Consider the following 20,760-nt stretch of genomic DNA (forward strand, 5'->3'; position numbering starts at 1 on the left):
ATGCCCAGATGGCATCACATGTTTTGGAGTTTGTGATCTACAAACATCCTGGTTTAAATGAACAAGTTGCTATTTCAGCTTGCAGTTCTCTGGGAGATTGTCCGATTTCCTTTTTTTTTTCCCAGAAAAGAGGAGAGTGGGATGGAAATGTGAGGGTCAAGGAGAAGTTCGTAGCCCTCTGGGACTTTCTCCGAATCGCCCAAAACATTTTCATCCCACGCCGCTTTTCTCTGCGGAGAGCTAGAATCTTTCCGCCACAGAATGAGAAGCAAAAAGCAGGGATGGCTTGAGCCAATCGCTCAAGATAAAATCAACGGGTGGAGAAAAGACCATTCCTTTTGACCTGAAGAGTATAAGAATTTATCAGCTGCAAAATTTGATAGGCTGGTTTGGGTGAGATACACTCATTGTCTCGTCCAAGACGCTGTGTCCAAAGTTAGAAGGGCCACGATGACAGCCAACGTCCGGTAAATACGAAGTCATCGTTAACATTTATGTTTTATTTTTCTTCTGCTGAGCTGGAGGTGAGGTACACGTGTCTGCTTGGCCTCTACTTTATCCTTACAACAATCCAGAAAGGTACGATTAGCTGTGGGTTCAGGAGGGGGGGAAAAGGCACGTGGCAGTTGGCCATTCATTTGATGGAGTCTCTCGATGGGTCTTGGCTCCATTTTCTGGACATGGATGATAAAAAAAATAGCAGATACTCATTGCATTCTTCCTCCAAAGGTGCCTCTTTGACGGGGCTGGAATCCGTGATCCTTATGGTTTTCCTTCCAGATCTGCAGTTCCAAGATGATGAATACAAATCCCCAAAGTTGTAGGACCTTATTCTGGCTCCAGCACTGTTACCAGAAATGTTATGGTTTAGAAGCTGTCCCTCCTTATTAAAGAATTAGCCCGTGGCTGTGTATTTGCTTGGCCGTCCAGGGAAAAGGACTCCAGTTTTGAACAAGTGGCATTTTGCACAAATTGCAGACACCCAGATGAGTTTAAAAAAAAACACGACACCAGTTTTCCTTGACTTCCATTCTCTTGGAGGTGAGGAGCCCTGCGTAGCTTGGAAATCCTCGCCGATCAGTCTCGCTGGGAACCAGAGATCCTAAATCAATGAGAATCAAACGTTTAATGCGTAGTCTTTGCTCTCGCTGGTCGGGTGCTGTCCCACAAGAACATCCAGAAAGAATTCACCTCGTTTCACGGTCATGGAGGAATGGTTCATTTGATTGTTTTTGAGCCTGCTATCAAATTTGTGGTGCTTCTCTCCCCTCCTTCCCCCTCCCCTTTCGGTGGCCATCCCAATGAGCCATTTCCATTGCTGTGGGAACACGGATGCCTTGCGGCAGATTTCCTGACCTCAGATCAGCCCAATATTGCTCGAGAGGGCCCCCCCCCCCACCCGGTTGATCGCCATCCACGTTGGGCTCGTCTCCTGCCACTTCGGCATTCCTGCATAAACATGCTGGTTTTGCCGAATCCTTGGGGGGTTCTCTTCAGCTGTCAAAGCAATTTGTGCTGCTTGGTTGTATGGAAACCACACGCATACACACACACACGAAGCATATGTCCCGTGTCCTTAATATGAAGAAGGAGGAAGCTTGACAAGCTAAGATCTCAAGCAACTGTTGCTCCTCTTTCCATTTTTCCCAAATCTATCCCACCTGGATAGGAGGGTCTGTCTTCGTTGGAAGGAAAACATTGCCAAGGATTCTTATATGGCAAAGGGGGATTGTTTAAATGATTTTGTGTCCCACAATTATGAGATAGATATGAGCCAATTAGTGGCCTTACTGTACAGCACTTGGAGCGTCTCTTGATAGCAAGTGGCGTGGGTGGTTTTTTTAAAAAAATATTATTATTAAAAGCATTGGTTTGGGAGGAAGGCTGACCACCAAAGAATTGATGCCTTTGAATTATGGTGCTGGAGGAGAGTCTTGAGAGTCCCCTGGACTGCAAGGAGAACAAACCTATCCATTCTGAAGGAAATCAACCCTGAGTGCTCACTGGAAGGACAGATCCTGAAGCTGAGGCTCCAATACTTTGGCCATCTCATGAGAAGACTCCCTGGAAAAGACCCTGATGTTGGGAAAGTGTGAAGGCAAGAGGAGAAGGGGACGGCAGAGGACGAAATGGCTGGACAGTGTCATCGAAGCGACCAGCATGAATTTGACACAACTCCGGGAGGCCGTGGAAGACAGGAGGGCCTGGCGTGCTCTGGTCTGTGGGGTCACCCTCTAAAGGACAGGTGACACGGAGCTCCTCAAATCTACCTTGTTTGGACTCCCCCTGGGATGCCCTTCGTTTTCCTGCACAAGTTTCATTGCTAAACAGGCAGACTTTTGATGGCAACAGTGTACACATAACTCCTCCATTTCTGGACCGGAAAACGAATCCCAATTGCTAATAGGGTGGTTTTGCTCTATAATTGGTAATACAAAAAAACTTGGCGAAGACGTCCGTGTGGGTTGGGATCCTTCCAGGTCCCCCCTCCCCCGTATTCCATCCTGTCTGATTAAAAGCCAATCAAGGATCCCCTCTCGTTCTGCCCGAATAAAATAACTTCCCGAACCTTTGGCCTAGATTTCATTACCGCTTCCTTCACATTTGGAGAAAGCTTCGTGCTACAGTGCCTTTTCCTCTATGTGTAGGATCAGGTTATACAAGAAACAGAGTTTGGGAATGTGCCGATTTAGTTGTGAAAAAAATCTTCTGCCTTGTATATTTATTAGTTGGTTGGTTGAGTTCATTTCTATACCGCTGGAAACGAATAGGCAACCAATGTAAGGCAGCCAGAGGGAGGGAGCTAGGGGTGATATTTCTTCACCCCAGCTGATAATCTGGCTACCATACTCCGGACCTGCTGACGTTTCCGTAACAGCCTCATGAGGAGTCTCACGTGGAGAGCATCACAGTAGTCTAATCTCAAGACTAATGATGCATGGATCAGCGTGGTGAGGGACCCGGTGTCAAGGAAGAGGCACAGCTGGGCAATCCGCCTAAGATGGAAGAAGGTGGAATGGACCACAGACGCTCCCTGGGATTCCGTTGATAGTGCTGAGTTGAGGAGAACACCCTGACTACGAACCTCATCCTTAGTAGAGAGAGTAACCCCCCCCCCAAATGAGAGAGAGGTCCACAGACATTAGGGGCACCCACCTGCAGGACTTCCGTCTTGTTTGGGTTCAACCTCCATCTATTATCCCTCACCTGTCCAGGCAGGTCAAGTCCCAAGTCTGAGTCTTTAGTACTAAGTCCCAAGTCCCTATTAAAATTGAGTTCTTTTCTCAGAAAAAAAAGGGAGAGGCGGGTGGGTTTCCAGATGTGGAGTTGAGTCCAAGTCATTGGAAACAAAAGTCTCACATCTCATGTCCCCGTCTCTGTTGAGTATGATCACTTAAAAGAAGAGAGGGCTTGTTTCCCCCGGTATCGTCCAAAGTGTCTGGCGGCTCTCTCCAGTTGATACCGCCCGAATCCTCCTCCCTTCCTGTACATCACAGGCAGGGGAAGCCTCCCTTCAGACACCGAGAGGATCTGTTGCAAACTTGATCATGGGGATGATGTATGAATGTCTTCCTCTCTCCCCCCCCACCCCTCCGGTTTTTCTCCTCCCGGGCTTCCATCTGCTTTTTATGGATTGTGGTTTCAACACCTTTGGTGCAGCGCCATCAGAAAGAGGCGCAGAGTGCCGAGCCCAAGGAGGCAGGCAGCCCTCGGTAAAAAAACAGCCAAAGCTGGAAACTGGATACCCAAAGCGTTGAGTTTGGGTTAAGAGCCATGCTTTTGACAGGGCAATAAATATCCTTGCCTTCTTGGTTTTTAAAGGAGAGAGAGAGAGAGACCCCCTCTCTTTTCTTCTTCTCTTTTCCTTTTTTCCCCCTTTTCCTTCTTAAAAACTTTCTATAAATTCCTGGAACTGGCTTGGCAGTGTAACCGCAGGGTTCACCTCCCTTGGTAAGATAATATACATAGTATGCTGTTGTGAAAGTTTGAAGCCTCCTCCGTTTGCCACTGCTTTCTGCAGCCTGTCACCAGCTTAAATTACTCCTCGGGACTTCTCTGCTGCTCCACGTGCAGCCGGGGGAAACCAGAGTTATATTTTTTTCTCCTTTCCACCCTCTTTTTTCCTTTCTTTCCAAGAGCACCTTCTGAAACCGCACAATCTGGTCTTGACAGGCCTGTTTGCTCAGTGGTGGAAAGACCATCATCTCCTTCGTCGGTAAAAGCTCACGCTTCCTCTCAACAATTAAGTCCAGTCGTGTCCGACTAGAGGGGCCCGGCGCTCATTCCCCTCGGTAAGCCAAAGTGCCAAAGTTTGTCCATCAACGCTTTCTGTGGTCATATGGCCAGCATGGCTAGATATGGAACACTGCGACCTTCCCACCGAGGTGGTACCTATTTATCTACTTGTATTGGCATGCTTTCGAACTGCTAGATTGGCAGGAGCTGGGGACAAGCGATGGGAGCTCATCCCATCGCGCGGATTCGAACTGCTGATCTTTTGACCTTGCAGCCCAGAGGCTTCTGTGGTTTAACCTGCAGCACCATCCATCTCCCATCTCCCCCATACTGAGCTATCTTAGGAGCAAGAATCACAGATGGGAATGAGAGATGCTTTTTGGGGGGCATTCCCAGAGTGCAGGACATATGATAATGATCTCAAGTTCCAGGAAGCCAGATTTAGGCTGAATATCAGTAAAAACTTCCTAACTGTTAGAGCCGCATGAAAATGGAACCCATGACCTTGGGAGGAGGTGAGTGCTCCAGCACTGGAGGCCCTCAAGAGAAAATCAGACAGCCATTGGTCATACAGTGGTGTCTCGCTAGACGATGATAATCCATTCCACTGAAATTGTTGTTTAGCGAAATCATCGTCTAGCGAAAAGCATTTCCCCATTGGAATGCATTGAAACCTGTTTAATGCATTCCAATGGGGAAGAATCGCCGTTGCCTAGCGAAGATCGGGCGTAGGAAAGCTGCTTTGCGAACCGCCGATCAGCTGTTTAAATGGCTGTCTTGCAAAGCTTAGGTCCCGAAAACATTCATTTTGCGAGCGCGGAGGAAGCTGCCAAAATTGTCGTCTAGTGAAAATCGGTTTGCGAAGCAGGGACCAAACATTGTCCAGTGAAATTCCCCCATAGGAATCACTGTTTTGCGAATCGCCATAGCCATCGCAAAATGCCAATGTCTAGCGAAAAAACTGTCATGCGGGGTAACTGTATAGGCTTTGACTGGGATTTCTGCCTTGTGCAAGGGGTTAGCCCTGATGGCCTTAGAGGCCCCTTCAGATTCCACCATTCTGTGATTCCACCAAACTCTTGCTCTGTCCATGGAAGTCCTTAGAGCCCACACATCAGCCGCCACCCCCAGATTGTGCATTGAACAGTTTGTAATTTTTAAAATATTTTTATTTGCAACTCCTACTGGAAAAGCGTGCACCGTATGGCAGGAAAATATGAGCTTCCAATACCTACCGAATGCCTGCAACAGCCTGCAATTAGGGCTCGTTTCGTATGGTGTTGTAAAAGATGCCTGGGGGTACCTGCCCGTTTTCCAACACTGGGGGGGGGTGTCATTGCTCCCTACGGCGTGGGGGAGAGAAACATAAGGAATAAATGTCGGGGGGCAGCTCAAGGGGCAGAGAAACTACCCTCTCCGCCCCCAAAATTAATCCAGCGAGAGTCATGAATCCACAGTATTTCATATCGCACTTCATAAAACTCCAGTCATAATCCATAAAACTGACATTGTTAGATAAAAAAAAAAAAAAATAGAAAGTCAGCTCCTCCTTTTGAGCTGCTGCTCATTAGGCATTCTGTAGTTTTATAACCTTACGGTTGCTACCCAATTACCGTGATTAATACTGTGTCTTAATAAAAGAATTCCCTTGGGAATTCGGGTCCAGTTTGGGGGAAGGGGGTGGGAGCAAGAGGTCATGGTTTATGTGGCCCAGGAAAGGGCAGGGCTTTTTCCGCCCTGCACCCTGTTTTCGAGGCTGGGGGGGGGGGATGGGCCACGTATCCTATTTCCCTTGGGGGGGGCTGCTGAATTTCCCAACCCACTAGCTATAATTCGGAGTTTCACAAAAGTCACAAGTTTTCTCGCTGCCCTCTTGCATGTGTCGGAGTCAAGGTGGGGGCGACGGTGAAGACCGAGGGGTAAAGAAGGCTTGCCGAAACCTTTCTTTTCATACATTTAGGCTATCAAGCTTCCCAACGCCCTTTGCCTCGATGCTGGAGGAAGCGCGTGTCTCTATTTCTCTCTGATTCGCACAGAATGGTTCTGTGCAAAACCAGTCTCGTTCGCTTCTGAGATGTAAAGCAAGCAGCCATCAAAAGAGGGATCGAGGATCAAAAATGGAATGATTGATTGATTGATTGATTGATTGATTGATTGATTGATTGATTGATTGATTGATTGATTGATTGATTGCATTTATACCCCGCCTATCTAGTCAAACGACCACTTTAGGTGGCTGAGCTATATTGTTGTGATGTTTAGGCTTTTATTATTTAAATAAATAAATTTTATTAAATTTATTTATTTAAATAATAAATTTAATAAAATTTATTTATTTAAATAAATTTTATTTTATTATTTAAATAAATAAATATTGGTATTTTGATAGCCTTATTTTGTTGTAAACCATTCCCAGTGGCCTTTGGAGATAGATGGGGGCTATAAAAATTAATTAATTAATTTAAAATGGGGGCAGTGCTTCTGATGAAAGCTGGAATTAGTGATTTGGGGACACAAGATTTCACTGCCCTTTTAATGAAGCTACAGTCATGGGTGACACAAGGATTTTATCCATGCTGAAAGTGGGTACATTTTCATTCTTCCAGCTGCAAAATTTTGCACCTTTCAAATTTTGGCACCCCGGGTGAATGTTCCAGACAATCCACACAAGGTCTGGTGTCACTTCTAATTCCTAAAAGTGCATGCAAAATTCACCAGCTGAAGTTAGTTGGCACAGTTTGAATTCTGTACATTAACGGGTTATTTGCACAATTTGCCTTAATTTTGCAAAAAAAGAAAAGAAAAAAAGAGGAGCGAGATCTTTTCTTGAGAGTGCCTCAAAATACCTCGTCTCCTTCTCAGGCATGGAGAGTAAGAGACAAACAAGGATTCACATCCAAAGGTGTGGGGCGCTAGCCAATGATTTAACTGTACCATGAAACTGTCGTGCACATTTAGGTGTTTTGACGGGGGTGTGTGTGTGTCTCTAAGGTAAATACGACTCCCAGAATGGAGAATCATGGTTCTTGTAGTCTAGATAAAGCAATTTCTAGTGTAGATGAGTTCTACATGTTAGCTGAGTTCTGGAAATCACGAACATGACCCAGATGTCCCAAACGCCTATAATCTGGATCTCTCATTTAATAGGGAAATGGACCTGGATCTCCCCAATCCAACAGACTGACCACTACACCACACTATCTGTCTTTGGGAGAAGAACCCCAAACCAAGGGGAATCCCACCAAATAGGCCACTGAAGAATGAACATACTCTCCGGTCATGAAAAGTTGACCTGCTTCAGGGAAGTTCCAAAGAAACTTTCCTCTGAGGAACAGGGTGCAAGTGGATGGAATTGTGATTGACCTCATCCAGTACTCCCACATTTTGTGGCTTTTCCCACTTATCTCTTCCACAGTGCTGTTTCCTTCACTCCCATCCCCTTTGAAGATCTGCCTGCTTCAGGCCAATGAACACATGTTCGAAGAGTGTGTCGGGTTCATAATTTCACCCTCAGAGCGAATCTCGGGAGGCCCCCATTTGTGTTATTTTCGAAATCCCACGATTTTTATTTTATTTTCTCGACAGCTGGTAGAAATAAGATTCTTGTGCTTCTGGCTTCTGAGCAAGAAAGTCGGAGGTGAATCATTATCAAAAAAACAGGGGGAGGAGAGCAAGTGGACCACCCAGCTGACAACACACAAAGCAGTAAAGTGATCCGGTGTCGAAATGGCTGTCCAGGGAATTGTTCTCTTAAAATTGTCTCTGTATTGCAAAGCCTGGTGGGATGTAATTAAGGAAGAGAAGTGGGAGTTCTTAACAGAGTAGCTAATTGAGAAACACTAATGAAGTAGGCTGCTTAATCGTCTACTCTCCCTCCACCAGCTTTTAACGTTGAAGTGAATGCTGTCCTGCAACCAAATTAACAAATCTAATAATCAACTCCTTAGACTTACCTTAAATCATCGATGCTAAATGTTTGTTTGTTTGTTTTATTTAATATTAAATATATGTTGGAGAATGTCTGTTATGTCTTCCTCATAGACAGAGCTTGGAAAAGTTACATTTTAGACTACTGTTTATTTTTTGCAAAAATCTTTGGTTGCGCAAAATATGAAGTTTTTCGTGCAAAATACAAGATTTTGTGAAAAATGTCCATTTTTTTTGTAGAAGAATCTCTTCTGTAATTATTTCCACAAAGGAAGTCACAAATTATGAATATTTTGCATTCTAAGCCAGTTCAGGAGAAAATTTGGATTGACCCAAATTTACATCCATACTCAGGGATGTCCCAAATTAACATCCATACACATCCCCCTCCCCTTCCGAGCCTCTTCAGGCTTGGAAGGGGGGGGAATATCATTGGCCTTTTTGGTAGGCAGGCAGTTTGGTAGCGATGATTTACAAGTAACTGTTTTTAACTAATTACTTTTGGGATGTTATTTAGGTGTTACATTTCAGAAGTAATGTAACGCGTCAGATCAAAGTTATTTTATTGGTGTAACAATAAAATAACTTCTGGTTACTTTGAAAGGGCACTTGTAAAGCATTTTCAGAAGCATTTTAGGTCACCCTGTTATCAATCTTTTGCCCCTTCTCCCAAAATAACAACAACAAAAAAACAACTAAAAAAACCAAGCAGCACAATAAGTAGTAAATTACATTTTCAGCATTGTGACACCAGAATAAAATGCCTTTCAGACACTGTAATGAGCAGTGAGAATGAATTGTTCTTTTAAGGTAACTTTCCAAACTTCCAAGAATATAAATCATGAAGTCATGCTTTGGGAAGTCTAGTGTTGATGACTGGACTCCATCCTTCTCCAGAACTCAATTTTCTAGTGAGTGGCTTCAGGAACTTGGCTGCAGAGAACATGCTCTCCGAATGTGTCCTTCATGGCTCAGCACCATGGCCTCATCCTGACCCTACCTTCTTCTGTTTTTAGCCTGATTCGAAAGCTTGTCATGCTTGCGTTAGACCTCTTGAGGCTGAGGTGGGCAGCTGTGGTTCGTTCCAGATGTGCTGTTGGTGAACCACAGTTTCCAGTTGTCCAGGCCAGCTTAAACCAAAGGAACCGAGCAACTGATTGTACGGTGCTAAAAAGCCAACCCTGAACCCTTCCCACAGACCCTTCTTCCTTCCTCTTTAGGTGCTCCTCATCCTTAGTGGGAACCTGAGCTTCCTTAACTGGTTGACCATCGTGCCTAGCATTGCCTGTTTTGATGACGCCTCCTTGAGCTTCCTCTTCAGCTCCAAGAAAGGAGCTGTGAAGCCCCAAGTCCTGGAGATACAAGCCGACGAGGACGCAAAAGGGACGGACCCCTTGTTGCCTTATGGTGAGTCCATTCTTTTCCTCCCTCCGTTCAAGCCCTAAATTGCTTCTCTCTCATGGCGATACCAATTTTCGTCCGCTTCACAGAGGAGAATCTTCCCCTGTTCTACAATATTTTACCATCCCGAGGGCTACAGTTTTGATCCATTAAAGGAAAATGGTTCCAGAATTTTGCATTTGCACCCATGCAAACTTCCCACGCTGGAGTAAAGAGGATATCCACTGGGTACCAACACGTTCTCCTACGGGTTGCCCTGGCCTTCTTCCATCTCAGCCAAATTCTGCAGAAATGGGACTATGTGCAATTCTCTTGCTTGACCCCAGAGGTAATCAGGCAGTAATTGGGATTTGGAAGTAAAGCTATCCGACATGGAACATCCCAATCCAACGGGTGCGTTCGGTTTTTCTTTTAGGTCTCTCTCCATGTGAGGAATCCAACCCTTTTGAAATACCCAGCTGCCCGGTTGGTCAGCCCCCGACGGGGTGTCCCTCCTGATTCAAATGCCTTTCCCAGAATATTCTTAGACTAAACAGTTTATGGGAGCATCCGAGGGGCTTTAAACAAAAGCCCTTCCCCCGCAGAGACAGGAGATGAGCTGTTTGTGTCAGGGTGAGGGGTGAGCATCAGGGCAGAAGAAGGGTCAAGTTCTGCTTATTTGTCTGCTTCCTTGAAACTTTCCTTCCCTTTTTCAATTGTGTTATGGAAAGCTACTGCTGTATCTGAACCTTTTGAGCATATCTCAGACTCTTGAGTGGGTCTGTCTGTCTGTCTGTCTGTCTGTCTGTCTGTCTGTCTCTGTCTCTGTCTCTGTCTCTATCTCTGTATCTCTGTATCTCTCTCTCTCTCTCTCTCTCTCTCTCTGTCTATCTATCTATCTATCTATCTATCTATCTATCTATCTATCTATCTATCTATCTATCTATCTATCTATCTATCTATCTATCTATCTATCTATCTATCTATCTATCTATCTATCTATCTATCTATCTATCTATCTATCTATCTATCTATCTATCTAACTAACTAACTAACTAACTAACTAACTAACTAACTAACTAACTAACTAACTATTCATTTATTCATTTAATTTATATACCACCCATCTAGCCAAAGGCGGTTTACAGTGTGACAAAACAATAAAACATCACTACAAATATAAAAGCAAATTCAGCATATCAAACATACTAAAATATAACAATGGAATGATTATAACAATAGAAATCAAATAAATAAATAAATAAATAAATAAATAAATAAATAAATAAATAAATAAATAAATAAATAAACGGGGGTCCTTTTTAAGGAGAAAGGCGGGGTAAAAATACTTTTTAACCCATCCATCCATCCATCCATCCATCCATCCATCCATCCATCCATCCATCCATCCATCCATCCATCCATCCATCCATCCATCCATCCATCCATCCATCCATCCATCCATCCATCAGTATATTAATACTATCATTAAATATCTTTAGGGTATCATTTCTGCTCGTCTGCAATGCTTTGTTTTTACCAGCGTAGTTCCCTTGAACCTCTTAAGCTTACGAAACATCTGTTGCTAGACCAAGAGTGTGATCGCCTCCTTCATCTTCTTCTCCTTCTACCTTTTCATCCTCTCCTGTTTTTAATTTGTGGCGACCTCTTTGCTTTATCCACAGGCTGTTACATCCGCAAAGTCGTGAATGCATCCTTTGGGGTCCTGATTGCCTTTCTCAGTGTCCCAGTGGTGGTCAACTTACTTAGTTCCCAACAGATTATGAATACATCATTCAACTCTCTCAGGATAGTCAACACCTATGGAGCGTTTGGAAGGTAGGACATTTGTAGCTCAAGGGTGCCAGTTCCAGCATCCCTGCAGCTTGTTTCTCATGGGGTCAAATCACACGTTAAAGCAGTGGTTCCTGCCGTTGGCTAACCTAGATGTTCTTGGACTACAACTCCCAAAAACCCTGGCCAGCAGAGCTAGTCGTGAAGGCTTCTGAGAGTTGCAGTCCAAGAACATCTGGTTTAACCAAGATGTTGGAAACTGCTGCGTTAAAGGAAACACGTGCTTCATGCTATTACAGTGTTTTCCTTCCTGACACTCAGTTCCTTCGAAGCTCAACCAGACTTGGATATAAACTCTGTGTTTGCATCCCAGGAACCAATTACAAAATAAAACCATCATTAAGTAGTAAATTTGGGAAAGAGGGAAGATAATTTTAGGATTAAGAGATGTGTTATATATTCTCTTCTGAGGACTTTCTACTCATAAAATCTATTTTTTAGGCAAGGAGAAGGAATGGTTGGAAATGGCATTGGGGGGTCTGCTTTTTGCTGGCTCCTTCCCTGATTCTTGCTCCGAAGCAGGAAAAGTTGTGATTTTGGGAAAACATACTAGACAACATGGCCAGCAGCTAGAGACGTCTGGAAGATGTAGTCCAAAGAAGTAACTTCCCATCTTTGCTGCCACGGTGATGAGCTTCTGTTGTGATTGAACATGGTTCGCCTTTGACCCTGTAGCTGGACTGCCCTCCTTTGACCTCCCCTTCCACTGGCTTCTGACTCTGCCTTTGGATAACCCTTATCTGATCCATCCGTCCTTTGCTTCGAATGCACCAGCGTAGAATCTGTCTCTGGAAATGAGCCCTGGAACCTACCCACCCTGAAACAGGGCAAAATCCAATCGGCTTGGTGGAAGGAAATGGGTTTACTCTATAGCCTTGGGTAAACCTTGCAGTGCTTTGGACTCAGCAAGACCAGAGTTAATGGCAGAAAATAAGAAAAACAGTAAAAAAAATTTGCTCACCCCACACCATTTTCAGGAGTTACACGGTGGTTGCGCTTTTCACCATTTACAACTGAGTTTTCTATTCCACCAAGAAGTCCTTTCCTTCAGCACTGCAGGCTCTCGCCATCGGCCGGAGGCCGTGTGCAGGTTTTCAGCGGACGAATGTAAATAATATATGGTGGAAAGAAATAGTCACCGGACAAATAAATTTTTTTGTTGGGTTTGGGAGCAAAATAAGAGAGCCAGAATACCCCAATGCAATTTATTTACAAGTTGCAGAATCTACATTTATTCTTTTAAACATATGCAACAGAAGGATCCCCTACCTCATTCTTCTGCATGTGTTGAAGTTCATGCAAATAGTCGGAGCGGTCCTTCTGGAGAAACCTCTGCTTTCTCTCCAGTCTTACCGTTGCAAAAATCTGGGTTGACCTTTCTTTTTTTTTTTTTCCAACCTGTTCGGAGTCTTTGGTGCCGATTTGGAAAGGGTAGAGCCATTTCAACGTTGTTTCCTCGCACCTCTTTGGATGATCTTGGCTTCTTCGGAGCCGGGGCTGTTTGCTTTCTTTGGGTTGTTGTTCCTCCTTCCCCTCCTCCCGCCTCCCTTCCTGCACCTTGTCTCTCTTCAAATCAGCAGTTGCTGTTTCAACAGCTAGTAAGACCCCCATGAACATGTGATGGAGCACTGCTAGAGTACATTAGTAATTCCAGCCTGTGTAAACCCATAAAAAGAGGATTGCAGCTCATAATGAATATATGATTATGTGAAAGCTGACATATTTCCAAGAGCACAGTAGGAACAAACTTTTTATTAGTAATTTGGTGTCCCGGATTTACAGCGTGTTGGGAAGCGCCAGGCAGTGGGCCACCTCTCGTAACTCAGCCTGCCGCGCAACACGACGTCTTGGCTGGAGACTCTTAAGAATATGTTGAGCGGTAGGTAGCGATTAGGATAAGTGGTCTGCGCCTTTAGCCGCCAGCTGCCTACACTGGACAAGAACACCCTCCTAAATGGGGCCAAAGGAAGATGAAGTGGCTTGATGGATCAGACTTGGCTGGTGGCCCTTGGGTCACCAGGTGCTCTTAGACTACAACTCCCAGAAATCCTGGCCAGTGCAGCTAGTGGTGAAGACTTCTGGGAGTTGTAGTCCAAGAACATCTGGAGACCCAAAGTTATGGGAACTACGGATCTAGACTAGAGATGAGAATCATTTAGACTAGGGGTTTCCAACCTGGGGTCACCCAGAGGTTCTTGGACTGGAACTCCCAGAAGCCTTCGCCACCAGCTGTGCTGGTCAGGGTTTCTGGGAGTTGTAGTCCAAGAATGTCTGGGTGATTGATCCAAGGTGAGGAACCACTGGGGTCGACCAGAGGGCATATCCTTTAGTGCAGCTCCAGAAGAGGTTCTCCCTGAAGGCTCCAGAGGGGTACCGTCCCCAGTTTTAATGCTTTCACAAAAAAGGAGTTGATGCACCACTTGGAGATCTGGGGATTGGAAAATGGGGTGGATGAAGCCTCCCCACCAAAAAAATTTCTGAACTTGGCTATCCCTGATCTATGCCCCTCTGTTCCACCAAGGGGATTAAAACCAGAAGACCTTGTTTATTCTTATTCAGGCTTGCCTTGATTTTGATAAACGGCTAGATAGCTCAGTGGTTTGGGGGCATCTGGACTTCGATTCCCCCCCCCCCCACGGTGCCTCCTTGACAGGGTCTGGATTCGATGATCCAGAGAATCCCTTCCCGCTCTGCTGTTCAAAGATTACCTCATGTTACCTTCTGCCAATTATTTGTTTATTTATTTATTTGAAATTTTAGAAGAAGCACACTGTGTTTATTCGATTTATGCGACATCTCATTAGTGTAAGCACTACTCTGGGTGGGTTGCAGATTAAAACATAAACCCCACATAACAGAATACATTCCAGCATCTAACAGTCTAGGTCTAGAACTCGTACTAGAAAACAACCACCACCCAAAATTAAAATTGACAGCATCCGGTCATGATAAGATGATGCATGTCTGATACCCCAGGGACTCCAAAGGATTTTCATGTGTAAAGGGGGGGAGGTAAGAGCAGGAAATGCACGCTTCTTTTAGCGTGCAATCTGATATTTAGTGTTTTCAGAAAATAGCTCTTTGCTGTCTTTTGCAGCATCACTAAAGAACGAACAGAGGTTGTTATTCAAGGAACATCCAGTCTGGATCCAAATAACCCTGCTGCCATTTGGGAAGAGTATGAGTTTAAGTGTAAGCCTGGGGATCTGAACAGGAGGCCCTGCCTCATAAGCCCCTACCACTATCGTCTGGACTGGCTGATGTGGTTCGCCGCATTCCAGGTGAGTCTCTGACCGAGGGGGTGAATACACCAGCGTTGGGTCTGCTGTGGGGATAGGCCGGTTCGCTTCTTTTTGCCAGTGACCACATGACATACCGTACCAAACCAAAGCTGTCGACCAAACCAGAATTGGGCCTGCTGCTTTAAATTCCCTATCCGGTCGCAATTTCCCCATATCATTAAGCTTAGCTACTTATGATATTGGGAAATTAAAAACTTTCTCTATTCCTCTATGAGAGGGGCAGAGGGAGGAAGCAAAGGAGTTTGTTGTAAGCTTATCAGGGCAGCGTTGGCATGCTGTACCTTTTAGGAAAAAAAGTGTTAAAAATTGAAGTCTTCCTGGTTGGAGGAGGAGACAGGAAAGAGCAAGGAAGGTTTTTTGGTAGTTTTCTTTCTTTTATTAAGGAAGGTAAGCCAAATGGGATCTATGCCATATGGACACAAGGACTGCATTAAATGGCATGCAGATCCTGGAATGTCCCTCAGCCCATCAACTGACTGGAGTCACATCTATCCAATGCTAACAGAACTTTTTTGCACCGCAAATTGTCAACCTTTTAGAAGCTTTCTTAGGGAATCAGACTCTTCGCCCTGATTTCCATAGTTCCACTAATGTACGGAACACGCTATGCCCTTGGGCCTGTAGGCACACATGGGCGTGCATGACTGTGCATGTACAAGAATGGCTGGATAGCTCAGTGGTTTAAGTCTCTGGCTGCGGAGCCCAGAGGTTGGGAGTTTGATTCCCGTGCTGTGCCTCCATGACAGAGTCTGGAATGGATGATCTACAGGGTCCCTTCCAGCTCCTCTGTTCTAGGATACTACAACTTCTAAGATATTATGATGTTGACCAAGCTGGGTGTTGTGTGATTACATCCATGGAGGTCATCTCTCCATCCGTGCAACTATTGCACCTCCAAGTAACACCTTCGGTGGTTGGCGCAGGAGGTACGACGCTAGAATGCCAAGAATCTGGATTTTTGAGACACCCTTTCTTTAGTTTTACGTGGCTCGTGATCCGAGGGTGCCTCTTGTATTTTCACTAGGCTTTTCTGTCAACATCATTCTCTTCCAAGCCAAGCTCAATACCATTCAAGGTTGAAGGCCCTTCAACAGTGCGAGGTTGAACGCAGCCAGTTGAACACCTGAGACCGGCCAGCTTTTGATAAGCTGCCAAAAAAAGCCAAGCAGGGCCTCCATTTTCCCATCTCTCTCGTCCGCCTCGTGACAGGCTGCTCTTTGCACCTCATCACAGCTTGATATTTGACCCTTTCTTCTGCTCTGGGGCTTCCTGAAATCGCTTTCCCCTTCGGTGGCAAGTGACGAAATTTCCACCGGAGCGAGGTGGCGTCAGGTGGAGAGGGGTAGGCCTGAAGCCTGTCATGGCTGCCGGAGGGCCCTTCAGCTTGCACATCTTTGAATAACTGCCCCGTCCGAAATTTTAGACGCTTGAAGGTTTTTGCGCCGGAAAGCCTGGCTCCAAAGAGTCATTTGTCCACAATTCTGTCGCTTAATTGCTGCCCCAGACGTGCCTTTTAATTGCATTTCACATAGTGCAGCGTGGCTTTCCAAGAAACGGCTTTTATTGCTGTAATTTTATTAGCCAAATATAATATCCTTTTCTTTTCCCTCCCCCTTATGAATCTCTCTTTGTTTTGAACGTCTTCACATCCCGTGGGAGTTGTAGCTCTCAATTACTGTCTTTCTCTCGATGCTGGCAAAGACATGACCAAAAAATCATGTACTGTACACAATATATATATATATATTGGTCTCCTGATAGAATCCGCCTGTGTGATACTGAGGAAAAGGTTGTGACGTAACTGACAACGTCCAAATAGTATACACAAACAAACACACACTCATCTAGTGCAGAACTTTCCAAAATGGTGGCAGTACAAGGTACACTCCATTCTAGAAACTAGAATTCACGGTCTTTTACACCAAAGATCCACTCCATCATCTCGGATTTTCTCTCCGAAATCTCCAGTCATGGGGTGCAACTTGTGTGTCAATGTTTCCCCACACCCCCAGCCCCAAGGCATGGCTACCTCTATTTGCAATAGAGGTCTACAGGTGTGTGTGCTTTTGAACTACAACTTCCAGAATTTCTAGGCAGTCTGGCCACTGTGGAATTCAGTGAGTCGTTGACGAGAAACATGCGTCTGTCCACCTCTGGTTTGTGACATCGCTAGGCAAAGTCACGGGCTCTGTTTTTGAGAAAGGGGATGAAATTTTGCCATATCTTTGAGACTTAATGAATGCAATTCACCAAGAAGCTCTTCCATTGAGAGAGAGAGAGAGAGAGAGAGAGAGAGAACTGTAGGCCATGTTCTGGCTAGTAGTGGCCACTCACAAGGAACCCACCAGAATCCAGAAGACTGCCACTTGAGCGCCTTGTTCTAGAACCCAACGGAGTCTTTTGTACCTCAGACTTCCCCTTCCGTGCTTTCCTCCCTGGTTCCTACAAAGTAAGGAAGATTAAGGAGAGGTAGACAAGTTCACCGGCTCGAGAGGGAATCGTTGTGCCCGTTGAAAACTCTGGAGGCCCTACAGACTGACAGAAATAAGGTTGGGATCTTGTCTGTTGCTCCCACTGGTTCCTCAGCCTCTTGAGTTTGCATCCAAACAGCTGTGAACTCCTGAACTACAATGGCACACCGTGAAAACCAAGTTCGTACATCTCCACCGTGTCCATGGCAGGCCAGTTCATCTGACCAGGCTTGGGTGTGTCTTCAGCAAATGAGTTCTGTCAAGTCATCTGAGAGAACAACGGTTCAGAGGGAGGGAGCGTCCCTTTAGAAACGTTGACCTTACTGAAGAGAAGCCAATGCAAAGAGTGAGGCTTCTGATGTACATAAAAGTTAACAGGATAAGCCTCTTCTTACCCTATTCAGACGGTGTATCTGCCTTAGATCTGGGGCTTTCTTCTTCTTTTGTTTGGGACCACAGCTAAATCCACGTGTGCTCCCGAGACAATGAAGATCAAGCTCAGTTGATATGAGGACGGTGACTTTTAAACCCTGGAACTTTGCTGCATTTGTATTTCAAAGTGTCCCTCCCGAAGGATATGCGACCTTTGAACAATGTGTGGCCTCGAGACATTTAAGCACGTTTTCTTCGCTATGGTTGGCAAAATAGGCCACCTGTTGAAAGCGAACCCAGTTAAATGTGGGTTTTTCTCAAACCAGAAGAGATTGTGTTCCTTGGAAACTTCCCAGATTCTGGTCTCCCTGCGGATGTTTCCAGAAGCCAAGCGGCAAAATACGGGCACCATATTTCTTTCTGCGGTGCTGCTCTCTCTTATAGAGGTGTCTTTCTAGAAGAAGCACCAACTCTTTCTAGAAATTGTGTCCTTGGAGTTCCCTCAGAGAGCGAATGAGGCGACATGGCTGTCTGCACTAAAGATGGGCCTGAACTGCTGGTTTGGCAGTTCGTCTGGTTTCGTTTACAGCTGCAACAAGAATTCGGCGATTCGGTGCCCTGGCCTCTCTAGTGGGCACCCAATCAGAGGCAGTGCCAGGAGGAGGCAGGACAGGGGAGCCAGGATACAGCCTCTGAGCAGGCACCGAACAGAAGAAGCAGGGCGCCAAACTGCCGAACACCCGTTGTGGCAGCAAACGAACTGGGGCAAATCTACGAATCAGCAGTTTGTGCCCACCTCTAATCTACACAGCGCCGTTCTACCAGTTTGATGGCTCGTTAGCTGCCATGGTTCCATCTCGTGGAATCCTGGGATTCATAGTTTGGGGAGGTGCCTGGAGTTCTGCTGTTAGAGAGCTCTAGGACACTCCGGGGAATTAAAGTGCAGAATTCCAAACTACAAGTTCAACGATTCCATTCGATGACACTACAAATGTTAAAGACTCATACAGATGTACTGTAGCGTAGACAACTATTCCAGATCTGTAGCAGTTGGTTTTTGCCTGGAACAAAATTTGATTATATGACTTGTCAAGGACGGTTCAGCCATTTGGACAGGCTTCTGACCTTACATGCTGTTTGGGGAAACTGAGGCCTTGATAAGGAGGCAACCATTGCAAACATGTTAATTTTATTTCTGTTTGCTTGCTTGTTTGTCTGAATACTTCTCGTAAGCCTTGATGTCCCTCTGCATAATTAAGGACACGATGTTTGCATTAAATGAATCCAGACTAGATTAGTCAGAAAGTCGCTCAGTCAAAACATGTTCAGAATTCGGTGCCAAATTTTGGGCCATTTCCTTACTTGCTTATACTGATTTTTTTTCCTGACTAAAAAGTAACATATAGCATAACAAGATGGTTTAAATAAATACTGACCCAAGTCTTATTTCGTTTCACCCCGCCAACATAATGCACTTAGCATACATCTCATAGATGAATGGTTGCAAGTTAAGATTTTAATGCAGGAACATCAAATCTGTGTGCTCACTTCTTAATGTGTGACAATTTCCCAGTAAGAATTGCACCAACTGCTTTATTTAGCAGGATTTAGGCCAACAGAATGTTTCAGGCAACGAGTTCCATTTTGTTACAAATTACACAATGTATTACTTTGTTAAAAAAAACCCAACTTTTCGAATATTGACTTTACTTCCTGCCGTTCCTCTGTTTTGTACTGGCATTTCTCCCCCTGCCCCAAATATAATGTATTTAGGAATGTTGTGATTTCTTGGACTACATATGCCATAGTCCTTCATTCTGGAATTGTCTTCCAGGTTTCTTCCAGATGAGCCACATTTACCGTAGATGCCTGCAGAGTTTGTAGTCCAAGAAATCAAAAAAACCCAATATTTCAGTGCATATTACTTTCTCCTTTCCCCATGTTTACCAGCAACCAAATATGAAAATTTAACAACATTTAGGTATCCGTAGACAGGTACTGTACAAATCATGAATGGGGGGAAAAAGCAAGTTTTGTTTTGAGTCTCCTCTAAAGTGTCTCCACTTTTTCTGATGAGAAAGGGGGGCTATTTCTGTAGAACATCCTGTCTTCTGTGCTTGAGGCCACAGGAACAATAAACATTTGACTGGTTTGACACAAAATTGCTCCGTAACCCTCTTTGCTTTGGAACACGAATCCGTGGTCTCACAGGTAGGGCTGCCGGCGTTTGTTCTCCTACACTGTCCCCTGCTGCTTGCTTCGGAGAAAACCTGTCCACACAGGATCTGTGCAAAACCAGATCGGAGAAATATCTTTTTCACAGTACTATGAAGCTCAATCAGTAGAGGTTTGGAGAGCTTTCTTGGTGGAATTCAAAGCACTAGTTCTGAGTCTGAGTGACGGAGAGTGCTGAAAATGGCTTTTTTTGGACTGCAACGTCCAGAATGCGGGATTCTGGCAGTTATAATCCAAAATGGTTTCAGTTTGCAAGCTCCAGATCCACCTTGACGTCACCAGAAGACTCGAACAGAAGGTCTAAAATTCAGTTTTTGGTACCAAGTACAATTGACCTATTCACGCCATGTAGAGAGATGGGCATGAACCACCACTTTGGCAGTTTGGGACTTCCCAGCCCTGCCTCCTCTGGTGGGCGCCCACTCAGGGGCAGTTCCTGGAGGAGGCAGGGCAAAGAAGTTGAGGCACTGCCCCTGAGTGGGTTCCCAGGGCTGGGAACCACTGAATAGTTTGTCCAAATCAGCTGTTTGTGCCCATCTCTGACTCAGTGGTATCCTACTAATTTAGCACTCAAGTAGACCCTATGGATCCAGTAGGTCTACTCTAGTTGGGTCTAATGGTTGGGGTGAAATGGCCAGTCCAGTGTACAGTTCACTGGCCTCAGACATCCTCTCCTCACCCAATCTACCTCACAGGTTTGCAGCCGAGACTTGTGTAAATCTCATTGGTACAATGGGTCTACTCTGGTTCAGACCACTGACTGGATTCGGGTGTCAGATATTTTTTAATGAAGTACTGTGTGGAATTGGTTGATTAGACACTGCAACGGTTAATATAATTATGATCCTTTTTATTTGTACCTGTGCATACATGCGACTTATTTTTATAAGTGTTTAGACCACCTTAGGCCACTTCTTTTTACAAATACAGTGGTGCCTCACTTAACGATGATAATCCGTTCCAGGAAAATCGCTGTTAAGCGA

The 20,760-nt window shown here is 45.0% G+C and overlaps 1 protein-coding gene across 4 annotated transcripts in view; it reads left to right on the forward strand.

Moving 5' to 3' along the window:
* Window positions 1-20,760, forward strand: part of LMF1 (lipase maturation factor 1) — a 126,258-nt gene that overhangs the window by 89,618 nt on the left and 15,880 nt on the right. For all 4 annotated transcript variants that reach the window (XM_072982888.2, XM_072982887.2, XM_072982891.2 and 1 more), the window contains 3 exons: window positions 9,384-9,570; window positions 11,229-11,382; window positions 14,495-14,678. In XM_072982888.2, the coding sequence (XP_072838989.2) occupies window positions 9,384-9,570; window positions 11,229-11,382; window positions 14,495-14,678 (525 nt within the window). The remainder of the gene's footprint in view (window positions 1-9,383; window positions 9,571-11,228; window positions 11,383-14,494; window positions 14,679-20,760) is intronic.

The sequence above is a fragment of the Pogona vitticeps genome, chromosome 13, assembly GCF_051106095.1.
Source record: "Pogona vitticeps strain Pit_001003342236 chromosome 13, PviZW2.1, whole genome shotgun sequence".
Lineage (NCBI taxonomy): Eukaryota > Metazoa > Chordata > Lepidosauria > Squamata > Agamidae > Pogona > Pogona vitticeps.